The sequence below is a fragment of the Engystomops pustulosus genome, chromosome 8, assembly GCF_040894005.1.
Source record: "Engystomops pustulosus chromosome 8, aEngPut4.maternal, whole genome shotgun sequence".
Classification (NCBI taxonomy): domain Eukaryota; kingdom Metazoa; phylum Chordata; class Amphibia; order Anura; family Leptodactylidae; genus Engystomops; species Engystomops pustulosus.
In genome coordinates, this window is record NC_092418.1 from 93,119,483 (window position 1) to 93,145,199 (window position 25,717).

General features: G+C 44.9%; 1 protein-coding gene across 5 annotated transcripts in view; it reads right to left on the bottom strand.

Moving 5' to 3' along the window:
- The window catches only part of LOC140075660 (bile salt export pump-like), a 266,222-nt gene that overhangs the window by 147,363 nt on the left and 93,142 nt on the right, over positions 1 to 25,717 (bottom strand). For 2 of the 5 annotated variants that reach the window (XM_072121805.1, XM_072121809.1), the window contains 2 exons: positions 3,381 to 3,578; positions 2,868 to 3,074 (listed from right to left, as the gene is read on the bottom strand). The exons of the other annotated variants lie outside the window; for them this stretch is intronic. In XM_072121805.1, the coding sequence (XP_071977906.1) occupies positions 2,868 to 3,074; positions 3,381 to 3,578 (405 nt within the window). The remainder of the gene's footprint in view (positions 1 to 2,867; positions 3,075 to 3,380; positions 3,579 to 25,717) is intronic. 5 annotated transcript variants of the gene reach the window in all.

The window sequence follows — 25,717 nt, forward strand, 5'->3', positions numbered from 1 at the left end:
GTCAAGACTTTGTTCTTTTAAGATAATAAGGGCATTAAAAGATAACATAAGAGGAAACACCTATTTTTCCCCATTGTGGCCCCTCATTTCCTCCTTTTAAGCTGTACAGGAGCACAAAGGTGGGGGCTAAGATCTTAGCAGTGAGTAACACAGACAAGTCACATGTTGTTTTTTGAAATGCATTCAAACCAAAGCCCAGCCCCTATGACTACCCCAGGATGTCAGGATGCAAGGTAAGTTATAGCACACAATTATATTGTAATGCAAATGCTTAGAAAAGGCAGAAAGGCATTTTTGCACTGCAGGTGTAATGGGCTTTTGTAACCGGTCTTTAGTGAAAAGGAGGTCCCTGGTGACAGGTTCCCTTTAAGGCTGTGTTCACAAGATGTGTTTCGAAACACATATCAACCGCATCATAAATATCTCCTCCCTGACATGTGTTGTGCTATGTTAACTATCAGCTGTGTGTGCTGCACCAGACTGCACCAGTCGCATGTATGTTTTACATCGGCTCAATTTCTGCCTATTTGCGATGTTTTTGGACAGGAAATTCTCAGATACCTCAAACATAAAATTGAGCTAAAACTTCCCCCTGCAGTAGCAATGCATCCACATACACCACCTCCTATGTGCGATTAAATTTGCATTGTTTAGACAATTCTCAGTTGATAAATGTGGTGTTGCACACTCTGTGGTGTATTTTTTCCACTTGCGTGACATTAGAGTTGCGTTTTTTTCACGCTAAAACAACCCGCTAAAACAATGTTTGCACAAGAATGTGCGACAATTATAGACCAACAAGCTACATAGGACTAATGATAAATCTCCCCCTATGTGTCTGCTTTTTGTTTTAAAAAGGACTGCAAACACAAGGGCAAAAACGCTAAACAGATCTGCATTTTTACCATCATTAATAATGATGCGTTTGCAATGCATTTCAAAATGCATTTCAGTGTGGCCTTTACATGTAGATTTAATTTTCCCATATAGTAGTAGGCCCTAGGTACCCCAGATCCTTTCATTTTACCAGACTGTTATTTGTGCATCGTACGTATTTGTCTGTTTAATTTGTTACCCTTTTTGCATAATAACTTCTTTGTTTGTAAGCACTGTCCCTTTTGATATTAAAACTTCAATTTAATAAGAGCCTTCTTGTGTTCTAACTACTCCATAACGTTACCTAATTCATTTGTTAATAAATCAGAGTAATATTGTATTTTGGCATGGTCTATGCAAGGTGTTCTGTCAGCCTTATATACGATCAGGGCCGATTCTAGCCTTTTTGCTGCCTGAGGCGATAACTGAAATGCTGCCCCCCCCCCCATACTAAAATATTAAACATCACTGTCTTCATCAATTGAAGTGTACAGCACTCCCCCCCCCCCCCCCATTAAAGTATTGTTCTCTTCAAAGGTTGTGAAGGACCTTTCCTGATGCAGTGAGGTACAGTACAAGCACTGTGCATCAGCGCACCATGAACATGCCAGTCTTTTTGAGACTCACATGCGGCTGGCAAATAGCATCAAAGTAGTGCAAGACTAATACATCTCATACACAGATAGTGATTGCCGGCAGATGAACCTTCATTAAGTTGCTATTTCTTCCAACACCCTCATACACATGCATGATCGGCTTGGTTTGAGCATGCATGTGTAATAAATGGAGAGAAAGCAGAGAAGCATCACAACATAACACTGTGCCCCATATGTATATGTTTTGCGCATGCAGGGAGTGACATATTTTTTTCTTCCAGTCTCCATTTATCCAGTGCACTTTGCCTCACTATTAATATGCCATAGTGAGTGCCAAAGGCCATTAAAAGCACCTTTACATTGCACGAAAAATGTACACAATCCCCATACACGCTTACTACATACATATACACAATCCCCAGACACGCTTACTACATACATATACACAATCCCCATACACGCTTACTACATACATATACACAATCCCCAGACATGCTTACTACATGCATATACACATCCCACATGTATTATTATACACAGATACATGCAATATACTCATATCAAAAATAACTATTTTTTCTAGATCTTGCAGATGATGCAGAAGCTGGGGGATGGAGAAGGCTGAAGAGCAGCTGAGGGGGCTAAGAAGATAAGACTGGGCCACTGATGAGGAAGTGAGCAGCTGAGAGGAGACACATGTGTGGGCTGCTGGAGGGATCAGCTTGGGGATTGGGCATCTGTTGCATCACTTTCCTGTCCTCCTGTTCGGCTTCCTGTGTCATTGTTAATTCTTCCCCTTCCCACCTGTCACTCCAACTACACAGTAAACTACCACAGCAGTGCAGGAGGGAGGGGGAACAGCAGCAGCAGCACACAGGACAAGTCTGCTGAGTGCAAGAAGAAGCTCAGAGCTGGTGGGCGGGGCTTACTCTCCCTACACTGCAGAACGCAGGAGGAACGTGTGTGTGTGAAATCGCTGCACCCAGCAGCACAATTCCTCCAGGACATCACAGGCAGCCAGCAGGGGCATCCAGGAAGCCAGCGCCGCCCATACGCTACCCTAAGAGAACTGATTGCAGTGCCTGGGCAGCGCTGGTGCTAGAAGCAGAACTACACATAGTGGTTGGGCTGTGTACCGCCGCCTCCTTCAGGGCTCTGCCATCTGCCGCCTGAGTGGTGGCAGCTAACATTCACTCAGGTTCTGGAGGGGAGAGAGCTGCCAGAAGAATGTCCAGTGTGACCCAACAGGCTCCTTTCCTGAACCAAGGCAGTGATCCTGACAACTAATATTTTTCCATCTTTTAAGTGTTCTTCCCAAATTTTTTATTGAATATGTTGGTAGTTGTCACCCATAACAATCATTACATTGACAGGGGACTACATAAAGATACTCACGTCTGGTAGACCCATAACAAACTCATGTAGCTGCGCTTTCTTTGATGCCTCTATCACTTGGTCCATGGTTACTTGCTTGGAGTTGTCACCATACTTTATGTTGTCAGCAATGCTGCAGTCAAATAACACTGGCTCCTGAGACACAATTCCAATTTTAGAACGGAGAAATGCAACGTTGATGTTCTTGGAGACATGGCCGTCGATCATCTGTATGAGGAAGATATTAAGATGATGTCAGTAGTGAGAAAATTAGAAGACCCAGAAGAGATTTGGTCAGACAGGCCCAAAACTCAAGCTGTGTTTAGAACAGCTAAAGTAAGGATTGGTGGTGGAGACCTAGGTACTGTGACTCCGCAGCGAGTTACCTTCCACATTTCAGAATGAACGTACGTTTATAAGGATTGGAAGGATTCTGAGAGGAGCCTTGTAAAGGGAGAAAGAAGAATGTTTCTTCTCATTAACTATTAATATGAGCAAAATGTCAGATGTAGTTATATATAATGAAGTACGTACAACTCTGCCCATGGCTGGGTCATAAAAGCGCTCGAGAAGCTGCACACTGGTGCTCTTTCCACATCCACTGCTTCCCACAAGTGCAAGGGTCTGTCCTGGATTCACGGAAACATTCAGACCGTTCAGTACCTGGATATCAGGACGGGTCGGGTACGTGAACTTGCAATCAATAAAGCCAATGCTTCCTTTAAAGTCATCCTGAGGAAATAAAAGATACATTTAGTGAGTGTTTACAAACCTAATGGACTCAAATTATGACTATTCTAATTAAAGGGATCACCCTGATTTGGAAATTAAAGTCTGTTTTTAAGTTATAAAGTGGCTTTATTTTCCATGGGTTGTGTTTGTTATTGCAGCTTAAACCTATTCACTTTAAAGAGATTGAGCTTCAGAGGTAGCCACAGCCCAAGTAATTATTGCATTAGAGTTGCATATAGGTACACTGCCTAAGTATTGCTTGTTATGTAGTAATGAATCTTTCCAATCTTTATGGTCCAACCAAAATCTTTATGGAACCTTAGCATCTAAAGCTCCCTCTAGTGGTCTCTGTAAGCAGGTAAAATGTTTTCATTTAACATTTATCTATAGAGTTTTTTGAGCCCTGAATATTAAAAAAGGAACTTCAGCCACTAAAAAGACAAGGATACATTTAGTTGATATGGACATTATAATGTTAAGGTTATACTTAAAGAGGACCGTCACCCATTAAAAAAAGACACTGGGAGTAAACAGCACCTAGTGCTACCCCATTATTAGCAATGATAAACTTCTAGCTTTATCGGAACCCTCCAATAAAGCTAGCAGACACTGCTGCGCAGTACAATAGGAGGGGGCGGTTCGAGGTGCTGCTTCTTCCCTGGATCGCCCCTCCCACTACATAGTCCGGTGGTGACTGCCGAGTTTCATGCAGCAGTCACCGCGTCCTAGTCCCGCCCCCTCTTGAATATGCTGAACTGACGTTCCTTTTGTACTGCGCTGAATTGTTTGCTAGCTTTATCAAAGGGTTCTGTTAAAACTAGCAGTTTATCACTGCTAAAAATGGGGTGCTAGTGCCTTTTTTATGGGTCTTAAAGGGACGGTAACACATATACACATTGAGCTCCTATAAGAAACATCTGAAACCAAATCTGTCATTTAAGCCATTTGGCCTTATGCTACCCATCGCCCCTCATTTTGGAGAAGTGCTGTCTCCAAATCACCTCCCCTAATTCCTAGGTTAACTTGGGGTAAGTCCTCTTGGATTACAGTTGCGCTTTCTTTTGAAATGTTCTGCAATAGTAGTGGGCCGGAATGGCTTGTTTTGTTTTTGAGCTTTTGCTTTCATCTTGTAAGATGCTCTCTGAATATGCTCTTCAATTGTTTTACCAATATACGAAAAAGACCATTGCAGAATCTAAATAACGCCCATTTAAGAACACGTTATATGTTCTTTAATTGCATAGATCTCACAGTCTTTGTCCTAAAAAGACTTCTTTTTGACAAAAACTTGGCATGCGTTTCTCATACCACATAGAAAAAAAACTGCATTTTTGTGTTTTTTAATTTAGCAATTTCTTGAAAATGTCTTTGAACCAAGGCATTACTAACTGAGTAGCCTTTCCTATATCCACTGGGTCTGGATCAAGAAATAGGACTTCCAGTGGCGGTTCAAAATCCGGTTCGTCTTGCCCCACTTCTCATGTAATGTGGTAATGAATCTTATTTGATGGTTGGTCTTTTTTCTTTAGCTTCTAACAATTTTGACCAATCCGTTCGAAGTGCAGTATTGTATACTCTCTTGATTTGACGTCCAAAATAATATCTTAAACGTAGACGTTAATATGTGGCACCTCCGCAACACACTCATAGGAAATGAGCAACATTTAGCGGGCTCCCAGTGCTGCAACAGTTTCTGTTACTGTAGGGCTGGGACCCAATTGACTCGTTTTATCTTCGGGAGTTACGATCAATCCCAGTGGGATTAAACATTGTCACACACTGGGGGAGTACTAATCATAACTTGGGGACCTCCCCCTGATCACCTTGGGTGTTAGACATTAGCCCCTGTGTCAGTTGACTATTGTGCGTCACATTACAACATAAGATAAGTAAATATTTTATTAAATATTATTAGGTACTTTTTATTTGAGAAAATAAAGGTTATGTTTGATTCTTTCTAATAAACTAACACCTATTCCCTCTCTATCCCCCCAAACTATTCCTTTTGTCACTAATGACCCTTCATCTCCCCCTCATATTGTGGACTCTCATCTCCCCCTTATTTTGTAGCCCCTCATCTACCCTCATATTATGGCCTCTCATCTCCTCCTCATATTGTGACCACTCTCATCTCCTCAAATTGTAGCCCCTCTCATCTCCTCCTCATATTGTGGCCCCTCTCATCTCATCCTCATATTGTGGCCCCTCTCATTCTCCCTTATATTGTGGCCCTTCTCATCTCTCCCTTATATTGTGACCCCCTCTCATACCTGCCATATTGTGGACCCCTCTCATACCCCCATATTTTAACCCCTTCTCATGAACCACATAATGTTCCCTCCTCTCATTCCCCCCATTGTGGGTCTTGTATTTGCGCATATTGTGGTCCCCTTCTATAGCCCCCAAATTTTGGGCTCCCTCTCATACCCCCAATATTGTGGCCCCCTACAAAATCTATTTTCCTAGTTTCAAATAAAAAAAAAATAACACCACATACTGTCCCCTTTCCCCAGCAGATCTCTTCTTTTCATCTTCGTCTGTGCTGTGACGCTGGCAAATGATGACATCATCACATGATGCCTGCCAGCATCACAGCCACAGCAGGGGTACAGTAATGATGCAGGGAGATAATACCTCTCTATAACATCGTGTTATTCAACTCTCAGGGGTAAGAGTCAACACCCAACAGGGGGCAAGGCTAACAGGCATCAGCGCCCACCTGTGCTTTCCCCAGCACACACAGGGCCGGCTCCAGGTTTTAGTGGGCCCCTGGGCGACAGAGCCCCTTTATAGGCTGCCCTCCAGTAGTCACACTGCCTCCCCTCCCCCGCGTGGACACACTGCCCCCCCATCTCCCTATGTACACATTCCTCCCCCCTGTGGACACTCTGCCCCCCCTCCTCCTGTATACACTCTGTCCCCCTCCCCCTGTATACACACTGCCCCCCTCCGCCTGTATACACTCTGCCCCCCTCCCCCTGTATACACTCTGCCCCCCTCGTCCTGTATACACACTGCCCCCGCCTCCCCCTCTATACACACTGCCCCCACCAATGTATACACACTGCCCCCCCACCCCTATATACACACTGCCCCCGCTCCCCCTGTATACAAACTGCCCCCCCTCATCCTTTATACACACTGACCCCCCTCCTCCTGTATACACACTGCCCCCTCGCCCCCTGTATACACAATGCCCCCCAGTAAGTAATGTGCCCCACACAGCGCCCATTAAGTAATGTGCCCCACACAGCCCCCCAGTAAGTAATGTGCCCACACAGCCCCCCAATAAGTAATGTGCCCACACAGCCCCCCAGTAAGTAATGTGCCCAAAAACAGCCACCCAGTAAGTAATGTCCCCCACACAGCCCCCCAGTAAGTAATGTCCTCACACAGCCCCCCAGAAAGTAATGTGCCCACACAGCCCCCAGTAAGTAATGTGCTCACACAGCCACCCAGTAAGTAATGTCCTCACACAGCCCCCCAGTAAGTAATGTCCTCACACAGCCCCCCAGTAAGTAATGTGCCCACACAGCAACCCAATAAGTAATGTGCCCACACAGCCCCCCAGTAAGTAATGTGCCCAAAAACAGCCCCCCAGTAAGTAATGTCCTCACACAGCCCCCAGTAAGTAATGTGCTCACACAGCCCCCAGTAAGTAATGTACTCACACAGCCCCCCAGTAAGTAATGTCCTCACACAGTCCCCCATTAAGTAATAAGCCCACACAGCCCCCCAGTAAGTAATGTCCTCACACAGCCCCCCAGTAAGTATTGTCCTCACACAGACCCCCAGTAAGTAATGTCCTCACACAGCCCCCCAATAAGTAATGTGCCCACGCAGCCCCCCAGTAAGTAATGTCCTCACACAGCCCTCCAGTAAGTAATGTCCCCCACACAGCCCCCCAGTAAGAAATGTCCTCACATAGCCCCCCAGTAAGTAATGTCCTCACACAGCTCCCCAGTAAGTAATGTGCCCACACAATCCCCCAGTAAGTAATGTCCTCACACAGCCCCCCAGTCAGTAATGTGCCCCACACAGCCCTCCAGTAAGTAATGTCCCCCACACTGCCCCCCAGTAAGTAATGTCCTCACATAGCCCCCCAGTAAGTAATGTCCTCACACAGCCCCCCCAGTAAGTAATGTGCCCACACAGCCCCCCAGTAAGTAATGCTCCCACACAGCCCCCCAGTAAGTAATGTCCTCACACAGCCCCCAAATAAGAAATGTCCTCACACTGCCCCCCCAGGAGGTAATGTCCCCCACACAGCCCCCCAGTAAGTAATGTGCCCACACAGCCCCCCAATAAGTAATGTGCCCACACAGCCCCCCAGTAAGTAATGTGCCCAAAAACAGCCACCCAGTAAGTAATGTCCCCCACACAGCCCCCCAGTAAGTAATGTCCTCACACAGCCCCCCAGAAAGTAATGTGCCCACACAGCCCCCAGTAAGTAATGTGCTCACACAGCCACCCAGTAAGTAATGTCCTCACACAGCCCCCCAGTAAGTAATGTCCTCACACAGCCCCCCAGTAAGTAATGTGCCCACACAGCAACCCAATAAGTAATGTGCCCACACAGCCCCCCAGTAAGTAATGTGCCCAAAAACAGCCCCCCAGTAAGTAATGTCCTCACACAGCCCCCAGTAAGTAATGTGCTCACACAGCCCCCAGTAAGTAATGTACTCACACAGCCCCCCAGTAAGTAATGTCCTCACACAGCCCCCCATTAAGTAATAAGCCCACACAGCCCCCCAGTAAGTAATGTCCTCACACAGCCCCCCAGTAAGTATTGTCCTCACACAGACCCCCAGTAAGTAATGTCCTCACACAGCCCCCCAATAAGTAATGTGCCCACGCAGCCCCCCAGTAAGTAATGTCCTCACACAGCCCTCCAGTAAGTAATGTCCCCCACACAGCCCCCCAGTAAGAAATGTCCTCACATAGCCCCCCAGTAAGTAATGTCCTCACACAGCTCCCCAGTAAGTAATGTGCCCACACAATCCCCCAGTAAGTAATGTCCTCACACAGCCCCCCAGTCAGTAATGTGCCCCACACAGCCCTCCAGTAAGTAATGTCCCCCACACTGCCCCCCAGTAAGTAATGTCCTCACATAGCCCCCCAGTAAGTAATGTCCTCACACAGCCCCCCCAGTAAGTAATGTGCCCACACAGCCCCCCAGTAAGTAATGCTCCCACACAGCCCCCCAGTAAGTAATGTCCTCACACAGCCCCCAAATAAGAAATGTCCTCACACTGCCCCCCCAGGAGGTAATGTCCCCCACACAGCCCCCCAGTAAGTAATGTCCTCACATAGCCCCCCAGTAAGTAATGTCCTCACACAGCCCCCCCAGTAAGTAATGTGCCCACACAGCCCCCAGTACGTAATGTGCCCACACAGCTCCCCAGTAAGTAATGTGCCCACACAGCCGCCCAGAAAGTAATATCCTCACACAGCCCCCCATTAATTAATGTCCTCACACAGCCCCCAATAAGTAATGTGCCCACACAGCCCCCCAGTAAGTATTGTCCTCACACAGACCCCCAGTAAGTAATGTCCTCACACAGCCCCCCAATAAGTAATGTGCCCACGCAGCCCCCCAGTAAGTAATGTGCCCACACAGACCCCAGTAAGTAATCTGCCAACACAGCTCCCCAGTAAGTAATGTGAACACCCAGCCCCCCCAATAAGTAATGTCCTCACATAGCCCCCCAGTAAGTAATGTGCCCACACAGCCCCCCAGTAAGTGATGTTCTCATACAGCCCCCCCAGTAAATAATGTCCTCACACAGCCCTCCCCAGTAAGTAATGTCCTCACACAGCCACCCCAGTAAGTAATGTGCCCACACAGCCCCACAGTAAGTAATGTGCCAACAGAGCCCCCCAGTAAGTAATGTGCCCACACGGCCCCCCCCAGTAAGTAATGTCCCCACACAGCCCCCCAGTAAGTAACATGCTCACACAGCCCCCCAGTAAGTAATGTGCCCACAGAGCCCCCCAGTAAGTAATGTGCCCACACAGCCCCCCAGTAAGTAATGTCCTTATACAGCCCCGCAGTAAGTAATGTCCTCCACACAGCCCCCAGTATGTAATGTCCTCACACAGCCCCCCCAGTAAATAATGTGCCCACACAGACCCACAGTAAGTAATGTGCCCACAGAGCTCCCCTATGTGAACAAAAGGTTGACGGTATATTTAGTCGATAACACATCATGGTGGCGACATAGTGACCAAGTTCCATAACGTATCTGGTGAAACACCCGAAAAATGAGCCTGACACAGCTCGTTTGATAAGGGGACGACATGTGGAGGCAGCCATGGAGAAGACTTCCATGATTAAGAGCGACAGTATGGGGCATCCATATTGCACTGCTATGATTGCAACTTCAGGTCTCCAGCATGGCGGCGACAGATGGGCCGAGTTCCACTATGTATCTGGTGAAACACCTGAAAATTCTGCCTGACTCAGCTCGTTTGATAAGGGGATGATGTGCTGTATATCCTCTCCTGCTCCAGCGTCTGGGGTATGGAGAGTTGAAAGTTGCGCATGGAGACATTGGTGGACGCTGTGGAGGATCGTGGAGGCAAAATGGACAGGAAACAGCAGGGGCAGCATGCATGGATGCCTCTGAGGCTGCCTAATCTTGGGATGGAGCTGGCGGTCCGCTGCCAGACGAGCTTTCGCCTGTCCAAGCCCCTGTCTCTCGGCTCCTCCCCACCCAAAATGGGCCTGGGGGCCAGAAGCGTTTACTTTGAAAAAATTATAATTTTCAAATCAGGCCGGGTCGTTTGAATATTTCACCTAGGAATAATGGAATAGCATAGTGGTTCTATTTTTAATTGTTTTTTTGGAAATGGTTCCATGATTAAGAGCGACAGTATGGGGCATCCATATTGTGCTGCTATGATTGCAACTTCAGGTCTCCAGCATGGCGGCGACAGATGGGCCGAGTTCCACTATGTATCTGGTGAAACACCTGAAAATTCTGCCTGACACAGCTCGTTTGATAAAGGGACGATGTATGGAGGCAGTGAAGTAGTAGTAGGTTAAAGGTGCTGTAGTTAAAACTATGATAGTTGGATCTTGGGATGGAGCTGGCGCTCCGCTGCCAGGCGAGCTTTCGCCAATCCAAGCCCCTGTCTCTCGGCTACTCCCCAAACAGCACTTCTAAGAACCTTTTGTATAAGATCAAGTGTAGTAGTGTTCTTATAAGTTTGGGTTATGGCGGGTGAGGGGAATGTAAACAGATGCGCAAGAAGCGCTGAAATAATATCGGTAAATGAGAAAAGTTTGCCAGTATATTTTGTGGATTACACAGCAGGGTGGCGACAAAGTTAACAAGTTGGATGTGGAAGCCATGAAAACAACCCAAAATTCTGCCTGACACAGCTCATTTGATGAGGGGACCATGTATGGAGGCAGCTATATGGACGATTTTTGGAGGCAGCTATGGCGACGACGTGTGGAGGTAGCAATGGAGACAACGTGTGGAGGCAGCTAAAAAGACGACGTGTGGAGGCTGCTATGGAGACAATTTAATTTGGATAGTGCCTGTATGTGGCAGTCCAAAAAAGTTTTCAGATAATTGTAGCAGTGGATGGACGGCACTCTGTAAGTAGCGGTGCTCCGGGTACGGCCTTAGCCTCAATATGGTACAAAGATAGATCCCGGCACTCGCCAAATAATGCAGATACTGTTTAATAGTAAGATCAACTTACAGCATGATGTGCAGGGACACAACACAAGGGAACGCGTTTTCGGCTCAACACTCGAGCCTTTATCAACCATACTGTATAGTTGAATGGCACACATTTAAATACAAAGTAACGAACTAGGCCCCGCCCACTGACGTCACATCCTACCGGAAGCGGGATCTCCGTGGTGTGACGTAGCGGTTTCAGGTATTGTCCTCATTCTGGTTACGTTTCTAGAGAGAAAATTGGAACAAGGTCAAAAGAAAATTACAACCAACATTTGGTAAAATTGCAACCATAAATCAAAGTATAAACATATCTCAGATAAATTATCGTGATATTATGAAAGATCTCTCAGATCGTAATCACGATTTAACCCTCGCGGTTCTAAGGTCCCCAGCGTATGTATCCAATATGCCTCTCGGCGGCGAAGAAGAATTTTGATATTGCCCCCTCTACGGGGGATCTGGATCTGTTCGACCACTTGAAATCTCAGCTGTGAAATAGAGTGCTTTCTATCATGAAAATGGTAAGGAATAGGTAGTAGTCTGTTGTTACACCTGATGGTAGACTTATGTTTATTGATGCGGGATTTTACAGGTTGCATCGTTTCCCCTATGTATAAATATCCGCAGGGGCATTTAATGGAGTAAATTACATTGCGGGAGTTACATGTGAAATAGCCTTGTATCTTAAAAGGCTGACCGGTATGGGGATGATATAGTGTGTCGCCACGGAGAATGTTGGAGCATTCCGAACAATTCAGGCATGGGAACGTGCCTCTCTTTTGGGTCGCTAAGAACATTTGCTTGGGTATTATCCGTGTGCTCCCCATATCGGCCCGTACAAGTTTGTTATGTAGGTTGGGGGCTCTCTTATTGCATATCAGAGGTGGATTTTGGAATTCTTCCACCTGAGGAAACGATGTGCGAAGTATACGCCAGTGTTTCCTGACTATTGAGTCAATCTTGCTATTAAGGGGATGGTGTTGGTGACTAAGGACTATCCTCTTTTCTGCTCGTACCCTAGGTCTGGTTGTACCTGTAGATGTCAAGTCCCTGGCCCCTTTAAGGAGATGTTCGGGGTAACCTCTATCTCGAAATCTAGATTGCATCTCGTCCAACCTACTTTCTCTGGTATTGTCATCTGATACTATTCTTTGGACTCTTTGAAACTGGGAATTGGGGATGGATTTCTTTGTGGTGTAAGGATGATTGCTACTATAGTGTAATACACTATTCCTATCTGTCTCCTTCCTAAATAAATCCGTGCCCAGAGTCCCATCAAGTTTTTTATACACTACTGTGTCCAGGAAGCTGATGCTAGTATCATTATAAGTCATAGTGAACTGCAGTTCACTTCGTATAGAATTGAGGTATTGGAGGAAAGTCTCCAGGGTCCCCTGTGGCCCCGCCCACACGCAAAAGATATCGTCGATAAAACGACGCCATATTTTGACATGTCTCAAAAAGAGAGGATGTTGGTACACATATTCGTCTTCAAATGTTGCCATATAACAGTTTGCGTAGGGCGGGGCCACATTGGACCCCATTGCTGTCCCTCTTTTCTGCATGTAATAGTTGTCCTCAACCAGAAAGTAGTTCTCAGAGAGCACAATTTCTAGTAATTTCGTTAAAAAAGATCTCACTTCTGTAGAAACAGATGCATCATTCCTCAGCATTTTCTCAACCGCTTCGATACCCAACGTATGTTCAATTGATGTATATAAGCTGACTACGTCAATTGTGACCAGTAAGTCAGTGGATGTCATATCATCCAATTGTTTAATCACATTGAGAAAAGCTGTCGTGTCTAGAAGAAAAGAGGTTGTCTCCTTAACATAGGGTGTCAGGATTTTCTCCAATACTTTAGCAGGATTCGTCAACACAGAATTGGTGGAGGCCACAATTGGCCTTCCCGGTGGATTGACCAAGGTCTTATGAACCTTCGGTAGGATATAAAGAACCGGTGTTATCGGGTCGTGGTTAATTAGGAATCTCGCCATATTATTATCAATCAAACCTCCCTGTTCAGCTGTATTGACCAATGTCATGAGTTTGGTTTTAATCCGCATTGTGGGATTAGACAGTAATTTCTCGTAGGTCGTCTGGTCGGACAATTGACGATATATTTCTTTTCTGTAGGCTATCTTGTCCATAATGACAATGGCACCGCCCTTATCTGCAGGCTTCAAAATTATGTCATTGTCCGAGCAGAGAGACCTCAGAGCTCTGTATTCATTACCCGTAAGGTTGTTAGATACCGTAAAATCACCCAATTTATAGTGTTGATTAATGATAGCTACATCTCTCTTCACTACATCAATAAAGGTTTCAACTGGGTGGAACCTTTTGGGAGGGTTAAATGAACTTGTATTTCTCAAGCCAAGATCTGACAATTTAAGGGGGGTATCAGTATCAACAGAAGTGACATTGGAAGACTCCGTAGCAATAGGGTCAGCAAAATAAGCTTTCAGTCTCACATTTCTAAAGAATTTCTGTAGATCTAAGTCCATCAGAAAAGAGTCATATTTCCCAACGGGACTAAATGACAGTCCCTTTTGTAGTACACTCAATTGGTCGGGATCCAAGTTCTTTGAGGAAATATTAATAATTAAACTGGGTACAGTACCTGAGACCGAGTGAGTGGAGGTTGGGGAGGAGGTAAGTTCACCGGAGGTCGGGGATTGGTAGTTTCTACGGTGGTGTCTACCCCCGCGTCGGGTTTTCCTGGGGGTTCCCTGTTTCCCCCTCTGTGAAAAGGGCGACGTCTCCCTTGATTGGTGCTCCGGTCGCTGCTGGAACTGGAGGAGCGCTGGTCGTATCTTCTTCCAGACCTCGATGCGCCATATTGCCTGTTGGAGAAGTCGCGCCATTTGTAGACTCTGTTGAGTCTATAATCTTCTAGATCTCGCAGATATTTATTCCTTTTGGTGTCTTCCGTATCTTTACGATATTTGTTGATTAGGGTCTCCACAGACGATTTTAAAGTGGAGAAATCTTCTGGTTTCATGCAATCTTGTAACTGTTGTTTAGTTGCTTCTGTTTTGGAACGTAGTTCCTCGATCCCCTTTTGCAGGCGAGATATCGTGAGTACAATCAAGTCCATGGAACATTTGTTGAGAATCTTTTCAAAATTGTTGCGAAAGTCTTCCTCCTCGGAGAAGAGGGTTGGTCGTAGGTTTATCCTTAAGCCGCGCGGTATGCGGCCAGTTCTATGGTATTCCGCTAATGTTGCGGAGTGAAGTTCAAATGAGGTCAGTTTCTTAAGATCCCTCTCCCAATCTCTTCTTTTGAAGACGTCCTGTGGGATGTTGAGGAAATCTGTAGAGTTGGTCACCTGCGATAGGATATTAGCAGCTTCATCCTCACTAAAAGCAAGTGTTGTAGCTGACATTAGAAATACAGGTGCTCGATCCGTAAACAGATAATTGTAGCAGTGGATGGACGGCACTCTGTAAGTAGCGGTGCTCCGGGTACGGCCTTAGCCTCAATATGGTACAAAGATAGATCCCGGCACTCGCCAAATAATGCAGATACTGTTTAATAGTAAGATCAACTTACAGCATGATGTGCAGGGACACAACACAAGGGAACGCGTTTTCGGCTCAACACTCGAGCCTTTATCAACCATACTGTATAGTTGAATGGCACACATTTAAATACAAAGTAACGAACTAGGCCCCGCCCACTGACGTCACATCCTACCGGAAGCGGGATCTCCGTGGTGTGACATAGCGGTTTCAGGTATTGTCCTCATTCTGGTTACGTTTCTAGAGAGAAAATTGGAACAAGGTCAAAAGAAAATTACAACCAACATTTGGTAAAATTGCAACCATAAATCAAAGTATAAACATATCTCAGATAAATTATCGTGATATTATGAAAGATCTCTCAGATCGTAATCACGATTTAACCCTCGCGGTTCTAAGGTCCCCAGCGTATGTATCCAATATGCCTCTCGGCGGCGAAGAAGAATTTTGATATTGCCCCCTCTACGGGGGATCTGGATCTGTTCGACCACTTGAAATCTCAGCTGTGAAATAGAGTGCTTTCTATCATGAAAATGGTAAGGAATAGGTAGTAGTCTGTTGTTACACCTGATGGTAGACTTATGTTTATTGATGCGGGATTTTACAGGTTGCATCGTTTCCCCTATGTATAAATATCCGCAGGGGCATTTAATGGAGTAAATTACATTGCGGGAGTTACATGTGAAATAGCCTTGTATCTTAAAAGGCTGACCGGTATGGGGATGATATAGTGTGTCGCCACGGAGAATGTTGGAGCATTCCGAACAATTCAGGCATGGGAACGTGCCTCTCTTTTGGGTCGCTAAGAACATTTGCTTGGGTATTATCCGTGTGCTCCCCATATCGGCCCGTACAAGTTTGTTATGTAGGTTGGGGGCTCTCTTATTGCATATCAGAGGTGGATTTTGGAATTCTTCCACCTGAGGAAACGATGTGCGAAGTATACGCCAGTGTTTCCTGACTATTGAGTCAATCTTGCTATTAAGGGGATGGTGTTGGTGACTAAGGACTATCCTCTTTTCTGCTCGTACCCTAGGTCTGGTTGTACCTGTAGATGTCAAGTCCCTGGCCCCTTTAAGGAGATGTTCGGGGTAACCTCTATCTCGAAATCTAGATTGCATCTCGTCCAACCTACTTTCTCTGGTATTGTCATCTGATACTATTCTTTGGACTCTTTGAAACTGGGAATTGGGGATGGATTTCTTTGTGGTGTAAGGATGATTGCTACTATAGTGTAATACACTATTCCTATCTGTCTCCTTCCTAAATAAATCCGTGCCCAGAGTCCCATCAAGTTTTTTATACACTACTGTGTCCAGGAAGCTGATGCTAGTATCATTATAAGTCATAGTGAACTGCAGTTCACTTCGTATAGAATTGAGGTATTGGAGGAAAGTCTCGAGGGTCCCCTGTGGCCCCGCCCACACGCAAAAGATATCGTCGATAAAACGACGCCATATTTTGACATGTCTCAAAAAGAGAGGATGTTGGTACACATATTCGTCTTCAAATGTTGCCATATAACAGTTTGCGTAGGGCGGGGCCACATTGGACCCCATTGCTGTCCCTCTTTTCTGCATGTAATAGTTGTCCTCAACCAGAAAGTAGTTCTCAGAGAGCACAATTTCTAGTAATTTCGTTAAAAAAGATCTCACTTCTGTAGAAACAGATGCATCATTCCTCAGCATTTTCTCAACCGCTTCGATACCCAACGTATGTTCAATTGATGTATATAAGCTGACTACGTCAATTGTGACCAGTAAGTCAGTGGATGTCATATCATCCAATTGTTTAATCACATTGAGAAAAGCTGTCGTGTCTAGAAGAAAAGAGGTTGTCTCCTTAACATAGGGTGTCAGGATTTTCTCCAATACTTTAGCAGGATTCGTCAACACAGAATTGGTGGAGGCCACAATTGGCCTTCCCGGTGGATTGACCAACCGCTACGTCACACCACGGAGATCCCGCTTCCGGTAGGATGTGACGTCAGTGGGCGGGGCCTAGTTTGTTACTTTGTATTTAAATGTGTGCCATTCAACTATACAGTATGGTTGATAAAGGCTCGAGTGTTGAGCCGAAAACGCGTTCCCTTGTGTTGTGTCCCTGCACATCATGCTGTAAGTTGATCTTACTATTAAACAGTATCTGCATTATTTGGCGAGTGCCGGGATCTATCTTTGTACCATATTGAGGCTAAGGCCGTACCCGGAGCACCGCTACTTACAGAGTGCCGTCCATCCACTGCTACAATTATCTGTTTACGGATCGAGCACCTGTATTTCTAATGTCAGCTACAACACTTGCTTTTAGTGAGGATGAAGCTGCTAATATCCTATCGCAGGTGACCAACTCTACAGATTTCCTCAACATCCCACAGGACGTCTTCAAAAGAAGAGATTGGGAGAGGGATCTTAAGAAACTGACCTCATTTGAACTTCACTCCGCAACATTAGCGGAATACCATAGAACTGGCCGCATACCGCGCGGCTTAAGGATAAACCTACGACCAACCCTCTTCTCCGAGGAGGAAGACTTTCGCAACAATTTTGAAAAGATTCTCAACAAATGTTCCATGGACTTGATTGTACTCACGATATCTCGCCTGCAAAAGGGGATCGAGGAACTACGTTCCAAAACAGAAGCAACTAAACAACAGTTACAAGATTGCATGAAACCAGAAGATTTCTCCACTTTAAAATCGTCTGTGGAGACCCTAATCAACAAATATCGTAAAGATACGGAAGACACCAAAAGGAATAAATATCTGCGAGATCTAGAAGATTATAGACTCAACAGAGTCTACAAATGGCGCGACTTCTCCAACAGGCAATATGGCGCATCGAGGTCTGGAAGAAGATACGACCAGCGCTCCTCCAGTTCCAGCAGCGACCGGAGCACCAATCAAGGGAGACGTCGCCCTTTTCACAGAGGGGGAAACAGGGAACCCCCAGGAAAACCCGACGCGGGGGTAGACACCACCGTAGAAACTACCAATCCCCGACCTCCGGTGAACTTACCTCCTCCCCAACCTCCACTCACTCGGTCTCAGGTACTGTACCCAGTTTAATTATTAATATTTCCTCAAAGAACTTGGATCCCGACCAATTGAGTGTACTACAAAAGGGACTGTCATTTAGTCCCGTTGGGAAATATGACTCTTTTCTGATGGACTTAGATCTACAGAAATTCTTTAGAAATGTGAGACTGAAAGCTTATTTTGCTGACCCTATTGCTACGGAGTCTTCCAATGTCACTTCTGTTGATACTGATACCCCCCTTAAATTGTCAGATCTTGGCTTGAGAAATACAAGTTCATTTAACCCTCCCAAAAGGTTCCACCCAGTTGAAACCTTTATTGATGTAGTGAAGAGAGATGTAGCTATCATTAATCAACACTATAAATTGGGTGATTTTACGGTATCTAACAACCTTACGGGTAATGAATACAGAGCTCTGAGGTCTCTCTGCTCGGACAATGACATAATTTTGAAGCCTGCAGATAAGGGCGGTGCCATTGTCATTATGGACAAGATAGCCTACAGAAAAGAAATATATCGTCAATTGTCCGACCAGACGACCTACGAGAAATTACTGTCTAATCCCACAATGCGGATTAAAACCAAACTCATGACATTGGTCAATACAGCTGAACAGGGAGGTTTGATTGATAATAATATGGCGAGATTCCTAATTAACCACGACCCGATAACACCGGTTCTTTATATCCTACCGAAGGTTCATAAGACCTTGGTCAATCCACCGGGAAGGCCAATTGTGGCCTCCACCAATTCTGTGTTGACGAATCCTGCTAAAGTATTGGAGAAAATCCTGACACCCTATGTTAAGGAGACAACCTCTTTTCTTCTAGACACGACAGCTTTTCTCAATGTGATTAAACAATTGGATGATATGACATCCACTGACTTACTGGTCACAATTGACGTAGTCAGCTTATATACATCAATTGAACATACGTTGGGTATCGAAGCGGTTGAGAAAATGCTGAGGAATGATGCATCTGTTTCTACAGAAGTGAGATCTTTTTTAACGAAATTACTAGAAATTGTGCTCTCTGAGAACTACTTTCTGGTTGAGGACAACTATTACATGCAGAAAAGAGGGACAGCAATGGGGTCCAATGTGGCCCCGCCCTACGCAAACTGTTATATGGCAACATTTGAAGACGAATATGTGTACCAACATCCTCTCTTTTTGAGACATGTCAAAATATGGCGTCGTTTTATCGACGATATCTTTTGCGTGTGGGCGGGGCCACAGGGGACCCTGGAGACTTTCCTCCAATACCTCAATTCTATACGAAGTGAACTGCAGTTCACTATGACTTATAATGATACTAGCATCAGCTTCCTGGACACAGTAGTGTATAAAAAACTTGATGGGACTCTGGGCACGGATTTATTTAGGAAGGAGACAGATAGGAATAGTATATTACACTATAGTAGCAATCATCCTTACACCACAAAGAAATCCATCCCCAATTCCCAGTTTCAAAGAGTCCAAAGAATAGTATCAGATGACAATACCAGAGAAAGTAGGTTGGACGAGATGCAATCTAGATTTCGAGATAGAGGTTACCCCGAACATCTCCTTAAAGGGGCCAGGGACTTGACATCTACAGGTACAACCAGACCTAGGGTACGAGCAGAAAAGAGGATAGTCCTTAGTCACCAACACCATCCCCTTAATAGCAAGATTGACTCAATAGTCAGGAAACACTGGCGTATACTTCGCACATCGTTTCCTCAGGTGGAAGAATTCCAAAATCCACCTCTGATATGCAATAAGAGAGCCCCCAACCTACATAACAAACTTGTACGGGCCGATATGGGGAGCACACGGATAATACCCAAGCAAATGTTCTTAGCGACCCAAAAGAGAGGCACGTTCCCATGCCTGAATTGTTCGGAATGCTCCAACATTCTCCGTGGCGACACACTATATCATCCCCATACCGGTCAGCCTTTTAAGATACAAGGCTATTTCACATGTAACTCCCGCAATGTAATTTACTCCATTAAATGCCCCTGCGGATATTTATACATAGGGGAAACGATGCAACCTGTAAAATCCCGCATCAATAAACATAAGTCTACCATCAGGTGTAACAACAGACTACTACCTATTCCTTACCATTTTCATGATAGAAAGCACTCTATTTCACAGCTGAGATTTCAAGTGGTCGAACAGATCCAGATCCCCCGTAGAGGGGGCAATATCAAAATTCTTCTTCGCCGCCGAGAGGCATATTGGATACATACGCTGGGGACCTTAGAACCGCGAGGGTTAAATCGTGATTACGATCTGAGAGATCTTTCATAATATCACGATAATTTATCTGAGATATGTTTATACTTTGATTTATGGTTGCAATTTTACCAAATGTTGGTTGTAATTTTCTTTTGACCTTGTTCCAATTTTCTCTCTAGAAACGTAACCAGAATGAGGACAATACCTGAAACCGCTACGTCACACCACGGAGATCCCGCTTCCGGTAGGATGTGACGTCAGTGGGCGGGGCCTAGTTCGTTACTTTGTATTTAAATGTGTGCCATTCAACTATACAGTATGGTTGATAAAGGCTCGAGTGTTGAGCCGAAAACGCGTTCCCTTGTGTTGTGTCCCTGCACATCATGCTGTAAGTTGATCTTACTATTAAACAGTATCTGCATTATTTGGCGAGTGCCGGGATCTATCTTTGTACCATATTGAGGCTAAGGCCGTACCCGGAGCACCGCTACTTACAGAGTGCCGTCCATCCACTGCTACAATTATCTGTTTACGGATCGAGCACCTGTATTTCTAATGTCAGCTACAACACTTGCTTTTAGTGAGGATGAAGCTGCTAATATCCTATCGCAGGTGACCAACTCTACAGATTTCCTCAACATCCCACAGGACGTCTTCAAAAGAAGAGATTGGGAGAGGGATCTTAAGAAACTGACCTCATTTGAACTTCACTCCGCAACATTAGCGGAATACCATAGAACTGGCCGCATACCGCGCGGCTTAAGGATAAACCTACGACCAACCCTCTTCTCCGAGGAGGAAGACTTTCGCAACAATTTTGAAAAGATTCTCAACAAATGTTCCATGGACTTGATTGTACTCACGATATCTCGCCTGCAAAAGGGGATCGAGGAACTACGTTCCAAAACAGAAGCAACTAAACAACAGTTACAAGATTGCATGAAACCAGAAGATTTCTCCACTTTAAAATCGTCTGTGGAGACCCTAATCAACAAATATCGTAAAGATACGGAAGACACCAAAAGGAATAAATATCTGCGAGATCTAGAAGATTATAGACTCAACAGAGTCTACAAATGGCGCGACTTCTCCAACAGGCAATATGGCGCATCGAGGTCTGGAAGAAGATACGACCAGCGCTCCTCCAGTTCCAGCAGCGACCGGAGCACCAATCAAGGGAGACGTCGCCCTTTTCACAGAGGGGGAAACAGGGAACCCCCAGGAAAACCCGACGCGGGGGTAGACACCACCGTAGAAACTACCAATCCCCGACCTCCGGTGAACTTACCTCCTCCCCAACCTCCACTCACTCGGTCTCAGGTACTGTACCCAGTTTAATTATTAATATTTCCTCAAAGAACTTGGATCCCGACCAATTGAGTGTACTACAAAAGGGACTGTCATTTAGTCCCGTTGGGAAATATGACTCTTTTCTGATGGACTTAGATCTACAGAAATTCTTTAGAAATGTGAGACTGAAAGCTTATTTTGCTGACCCTATTGCTACGGAGTCTTCCAATGTCACTTCTGTTGATACTGATACCCCCCTTAAATTGTCAGATCTTGGCTTGAGAAATACAAGTTCATTTAACCCTCCCAAAAGGTTCCACCCAGTTGAAACCTTTATTGATGTAGTGAAGAGAGATGTAGCTATCATTAATCAACACTATAAATTGGGTGATTTTACGGTATCTAACAACCTTACGGGTAATGAATACAGAGCTCTGAGGTCTCTCTGCTCGGACAATGACATAATTTTGAAGCCTGCAGATAAGGGCGGTGCCATTGTCATTATGGACAAGATAGCCTACAGAAAAGAAATATATCGTCAATTGTCCGACCAGACGACCTACGAGAAATTACTGTCTAATCCCACAATGCGGATTAAAACCAAACTCATGACATTGGTCAATACAGCTGAACAGGGAGGTTTGATTGATAATAATATGGCGAGATTCCTAATTAACCACGACCCGATAACACCGGTTCTTTATATCCTACCGAAGGTTCATAAGACCTTGGTCAATCCACCGGGAAGGCCAATTGTGGCCTCCACCAATTCTGTGTTGACGAATCCTGCTAAAGTATTGGAGAAAATCCTGACACCCTATGTTAAGGAGACAACCTCTTTTCTTCTAGACACGACAGCTTTTCTCAATGTGATTAAACAATTGGATGATATGACATCCACTGACTTACTGGTCACAATTGACGTAGTCAGCTTATATACATCAATTGAACATACGTTGGGTATCGAAGCGGTTGAGAAAATGCTGAGGAATGATGCATCTGTTTCTACAGAAGTGAGATCTTTTTTAACGAAATTACTAGAAATTGTGCTCTCTGAGAACTACTTTCTGGTTGAGGACAACTATTACATGCAGAAAAGAGGGACAGCAATGGGGTCCAATGTGGCCCCGCCCTACGCAAACTGTTATATGGCAACATTTGAAGACGAATATGTGTACCAACATCCTCTCTTTTTGAGACATGTCAAAATATGGCGTCGTTTTATCGACGATATCTTTTGCGTGTGGGCGGGGCCACAGGGGACCCTGGAGACTTTCCTCCAATACCTCAATTCTATACGAAGTGAACTGCAGTTCACTATGACTTATAATGATACTAGCATCAGCTTCCTGGACACAGTAGTGTATAAAAAACTTGATGGGACTCTGGGCACGGATTTATTTAGGAAGGAGACAGATAGGAATAGTGTATTACACTATAGTAGCAATCATCCTTACACCACAAAGAAATCCATCCCCAATTCCCAGTTTCAAAGAGTCCAAAGAATAGTATCAGATGACAATACCAGAGAAAGTAGGTTGGACGAGATGCAATCTAGATTTCGAGATAGAGGTTACCCCGAACATCTCCTTAAAGGGGCCAGGGACTTGACATCTACAGGTACAACCAGACCTAGGGTACGAGCAGAAAAGAGGATAGTCCTTAGTCACCAACACCATCCCCTTAATAGCAAGATTGACTCAATAGTCAGGAAACACTGGCGTATACTTCGCACATCGTTTCCTCAGGTGGAAGAATTCCAAAATCCACCTCTGATATGCAATAAGAGAGCCCCCAACCTACATAACAAACTTGTACGGGCCGATATGGGGAGCACACGGATAATACCCAAGCAAATGTTCTTAGCGACCCAAAAGAGAGGCACGTTCCCATGCCTGAATTGTTCGGAATGCTCCAACATTCTCCGTGGCGACACACTATATCATCCCCATACCGGTCAGCCTTTTAAGATACAAGGCTATTTCACATGTAACTCCCGCAATGTAATTTACTCCATTAAATGCCCCTGCGGATATTTATACATAGGGGAAACGATGCAACCTGTAAAATCCCGCATCAATAAACATAAGTCTACCATCAGGTGTAACAACAGACTACTACCTATTCCTTACCATTTTCATGATAGAAAGCACTCTATTTCACAGCTGAGATTTCAAGTGGTCGAACAGATCCAGATCCCCCGTAGAGGGGGCAATATCAAAATTCTTCTTCGCCGCCGAGAGGCATATTGGATACATACGCTGGGGACCTTAGAACCGCGAGGGTTAAATCGTGATTACGATCTGAGAGATCTTTCATAATATCACGATAATTTATCTGAGATATGTTTATACTTTGATTTATGGTTGCAATTTTACCAAATGTTGGTTGTAATTTTCTTTTGACCTTGTTCCAATTTTCTCTCTAGAAACGTAACCAGAATGAGGACAATACCTGAAACCGCTACGTCACACCACGGAGATCCCGCTTCCGGTAGGATGTGACGTCAGTGGGCGGGGCCTAGTTCGTTACTTTGTATTTAAATGTGTGCCATTCAACTATACAGTATGGTTGATAAAGGCTCGAGTGTTGAGCCGAAAACGCGTTCCCTTGTGTTGTGTCCCTGCACATCATGCTGTAAGTTGATCTTACTATTAAACAGTATCTGCATTATTTGGCGAGTGCCGGGATCTATCTTTGTACCATATTGAGGCTAAGGCCGTACCCGGAGCACCGCTACTTACAGAGTGCCGTCCATCCACTGCTACAATTATCTGTTTACGGATCGAGCACCTGTATTTCTAATGTCAGCTACAACACTTGCTTTTAGTGAGGATGAAGCTGCTAATATCCTATCGCAGGTGACCAACTCTACAGATTTCCTCAACATCCCACAGGACGTCTTCAAAAGAAGAGATTGGGAGAGGGATCTTAAGAAACTGACCTCATTTGAACTTCACTCCGCAACATTAGCGGAATACCATAGAACTGGCCGCATACCGCGCGGCTTAAGGATAAACCTACGACCAACCCTCTTCTCCGAGGAGGAAGACTTTCGCAACAATTTTGAAAAGATTCTCAACAAATGTTCCATGGACTTGATTGTACTCACGATATCTCGCCTGCAAAAGGGGATCGAGGAACTACGTTCCAAAACAGAAGCAACTAAACAACAGTTACAAGATTGCATGAAACCAGAAGATTTCTCCACTTTAAAATCGTCTGTGGAGACCCTAATCAACAAATATCGTAAAGATACGGAAGACACCAAAAGGAATAAATATCTGCGAGATCTAGAAGATTATAGACTCAACAGAGTCTACAAATGGCGCGACTTCTCCAACAGGCAATATGGCGCATCGAGGTCTGGAAGAAGATACGACCAGCGCTCCTCCAGTTCCAGCAGCGACCGGAGCACCAATCAAGGGAGACGTCGCCCTTTTCACAGAGGGGGAAACAGGGAACCCCCAGGAAAACCCGACGCGGGGGTAGACACCACCGTAGAAACTACCAATCCCCGACCTCCGGTGAACTTACCTCCTCCCCAACCTCCACTCACTCGGTCTCAGGTACTGTACCCAGTTTAATTATTAATATTTCCTCAAAGAACTTGGATCCCGACCAATTGAGTGTATTACAAAAGGGACTGTCATTTAGTCCCGTTGGGAAATATGACTCTTTTCTGATGGACTTAGATCTACAGAAATTCTTTAGAAATGTGAGACTGAAAGCTTATTTTGCTGACCCTATTGCTACGGAGTCTTCCAATGTCACTTCTGTTGATACTGATACCCCCCTTAAATTGTCAGATCTTGGCTTGAGAAATACAAGTTCATTTAACCCTCCCAAAAGGTTCCACCCAGTTGAAACCTTTATTGATGTAGTGAAGAGAGATGTAGCTATCATTAATCAACACTATAAATTGGGTGATTTTACGGTATCTAACAACCTTACGGGTAATGAATACAGAGCTCTGAGGTCTCTCTGCTCGGACAATGACATAATTTTGAAGCCTGCAGATAAGGGCGGTGCCATTGTCATTATGGACAAGATAGCCTACAGAAAAGAAATATATCGTCAATTGTCCGACCAGACGACCTACGAGAAATTACTGTCTAATCCCACAATGCGGATTAAAACCAAACTCATGACATTGGTCAATACAGCTGAACAGGGAGGTTTGATTGATAATAATATGGCGAGATTCCTAATTAACCACGACCCGATAACACCGGTTCTTTATATCCTACCGAAGGTTCATAAGACCTTGGTCAATCCACCGGGAAGGCCAATTGTGGCCTCCACCAATTCTGTGTTGACGAATCCTGCTAAAGTATTGGAGAAAATCCTGACACCC